The sequence below is a fragment of the Tenrec ecaudatus genome, chromosome 4, assembly GCF_050624435.1.
Source record: "Tenrec ecaudatus isolate mTenEca1 chromosome 4, mTenEca1.hap1, whole genome shotgun sequence".
Lineage (NCBI taxonomy): Eukaryota > Metazoa > Chordata > Mammalia > Afrosoricida > Tenrecidae > Tenrec > Tenrec ecaudatus.
In genome coordinates this window covers 14,832,083-14,834,103 of record NC_134533.1, presented here as the reverse complement: position 1 = coordinate 14,834,103, position 2,021 = coordinate 14,832,083, and the positions used below count along the sequence as shown (strand labels likewise).

At 37.9% G+C, this 2,021-nt stretch overlaps 1 protein-coding gene across 1 annotated transcript; it reads right to left on the bottom strand.

Annotated features, from left to right (window-relative positions):
* Positions 1 to 634: 634 nt before the first annotated feature.
* On the bottom strand, positions 635 to 1,603 carry LOC142446289 (olfactory receptor 5A2-like). Its single transcript, XM_075548056.1, has one exon. The coding sequence runs from the start codon at positions 1,601 to 1,603 to the stop codon at positions 635 to 637; it is 969 nt and encodes a 322-aa protein (XP_075404171.1).
* Positions 1,604 to 2,021: the final 418 nt, after the last annotated feature.

The following is a 2,021-nucleotide window of genomic DNA, read 5'->3' as shown; positions in this document are numbered from 1 at the left end:
GGATCTTTCCAACACTTGACCTTGGAAGTGTCCACTCCATCTTACTCTGCATATCTCTTCTGTTTGTTTCCCCCCCTCCACCCACCCACAGGGCAGTTCTTTTCATTTAATTAAGAGGTAAAATGAAAGTAGCAAGTTTCCCTGGAAGTAAACCCAGCCACGTCACAATTCCTGACCTAATCTGTCCTCTATTGGTTGGGAGAAATGTTCTAAAGTGTTCCCCAAAATTTATTTTTAATTTTTCCAATTTTTTATTTATAAATTATATTTTTATCCCACTGGAAAAGAAATAACAAACTAATTAAAAGAAATGAAAAAATCATTGAAGGAGGAAGCCTGGTGTCCTAGATTCTTGTCATTTCTGTACATAAATAAAAGCAGTGCTCTTCTCAAAGGACAATCACGTTTAAGGCTTTTGTCTATTAAATTCTAATTATGGAAATGGGCTTTATAAACTGTAGTTAAGGAACTGCATCTGATTACTGTCTGATGACAACTAAATATTAGGGTACCAAGAAATAAGGAAGCCAAGTTTTATTTGTCACTGTTTAGCAATTCATGTGACTTGCAAAGGGGCATTTACATATATCAACTTCCTTAATCCTGATAGGGATAATTAATAACTGCCCAAATACTATGTTAACTGAGGTAAGCCTGTTGCCTTCTTTTTAAGCCTGTTGAGAGCTGCTTTGATTTCCTTGTTCCTCAAACTATAGATCAGAGGATTTAACATGGGGATAATGATGACATAGAACACTGATAATATTTTGTCCTCCTTCATGGATTGACTAGACTTGGGGCACAAGTACACAGAGATGTCTGTGCCATAGTAGAGAGTCACAGCTGCCAGGTGGGAGGCACAGGTATTGAAGGCCTTGGCACTACCTTTGCCTGAGGATAATTTCAAGATGGAAGTTGCAATGAAGCCATAGGATAGGAGGACTATAAGCAAAGATCCCAAAACAATAATAACAGCTACCAGGATGACAATTATTTGACTGATTAAGGGTTTAGAGCAAGACAAAGAAACTATCTGAGGTAAGTCACAGAAGAAATGTTGAATGACATTTGGCCCACAGAAGGAAAGATTCAGAAAGGAGAGTGTTTCAGATAAGCTACTAAGAAACCCACTCACAAAGGCCCCAGCTACCATCTTCACACAGAGTCCAGGGGCCATGATGTTTGAGTACTGCAGAGGGTGACCAATGGCTACATATCGGTCATAGGCCATGGCAGCCAACAGGCAGAACTCAGTCAGAGCCATCCAGGCCACAAAAAAATACTGAGTGGCACAGGCAATGAAGGAAATGTTTTTTTCATTTTTTAGGAAATCAGAAAGCATCCTTGGGCTAGTAGAAGAAGAATAGCAGATGTCAACGAATGACAGGGAACTGAGAAAAAAGTACATGGGGGTGTGCAGGTGTGAATCCATCCAGATTAGAAGGATGAGGCCCAAGTTCCAGATAAGGGTGATGAAGTAGATTCCCAGGAATACTGGAAAAAAGATGAGCTGAAGTTCTTTTTCATCTGAAAGACCCAGGAGAATAAATATGGTCACAGAAGAGTTGTTTCCATGCCATTCCATAGACATGCTTGCTGGCATCTTCTGAACAAAAGACAGGAGAAGGAAATATTTATATACAAAAAGAGAGAGAAAGGATTCATCTTTTTTCATTCATGTATCTGCCTAATTAAAAAAATAAATTAGCAAAATTGAATTAATACAATCACATGACATAGACAATCATCAAGTAAAACACCAGGACTTTTAATATTAATTATTATAAAGTAAAGTGTTGTAAGGGTTTTTCCAACCCTTGCCACCCAACTGAACCTTCTTTAGTCAGGCATACAATCATTTATTTTAAATAATACTCAGAATAGTGAAAATAACTCATCCTTTCTTCTTGACTATTTTGCAGTGATTCTTATTATTGAACTCACTCTGAATCCCTCCTGCCATTTGATTTGTCTGCTAATATATCAGTAAGAATCTAATCTCTCTGAAGATGAGGCTACCA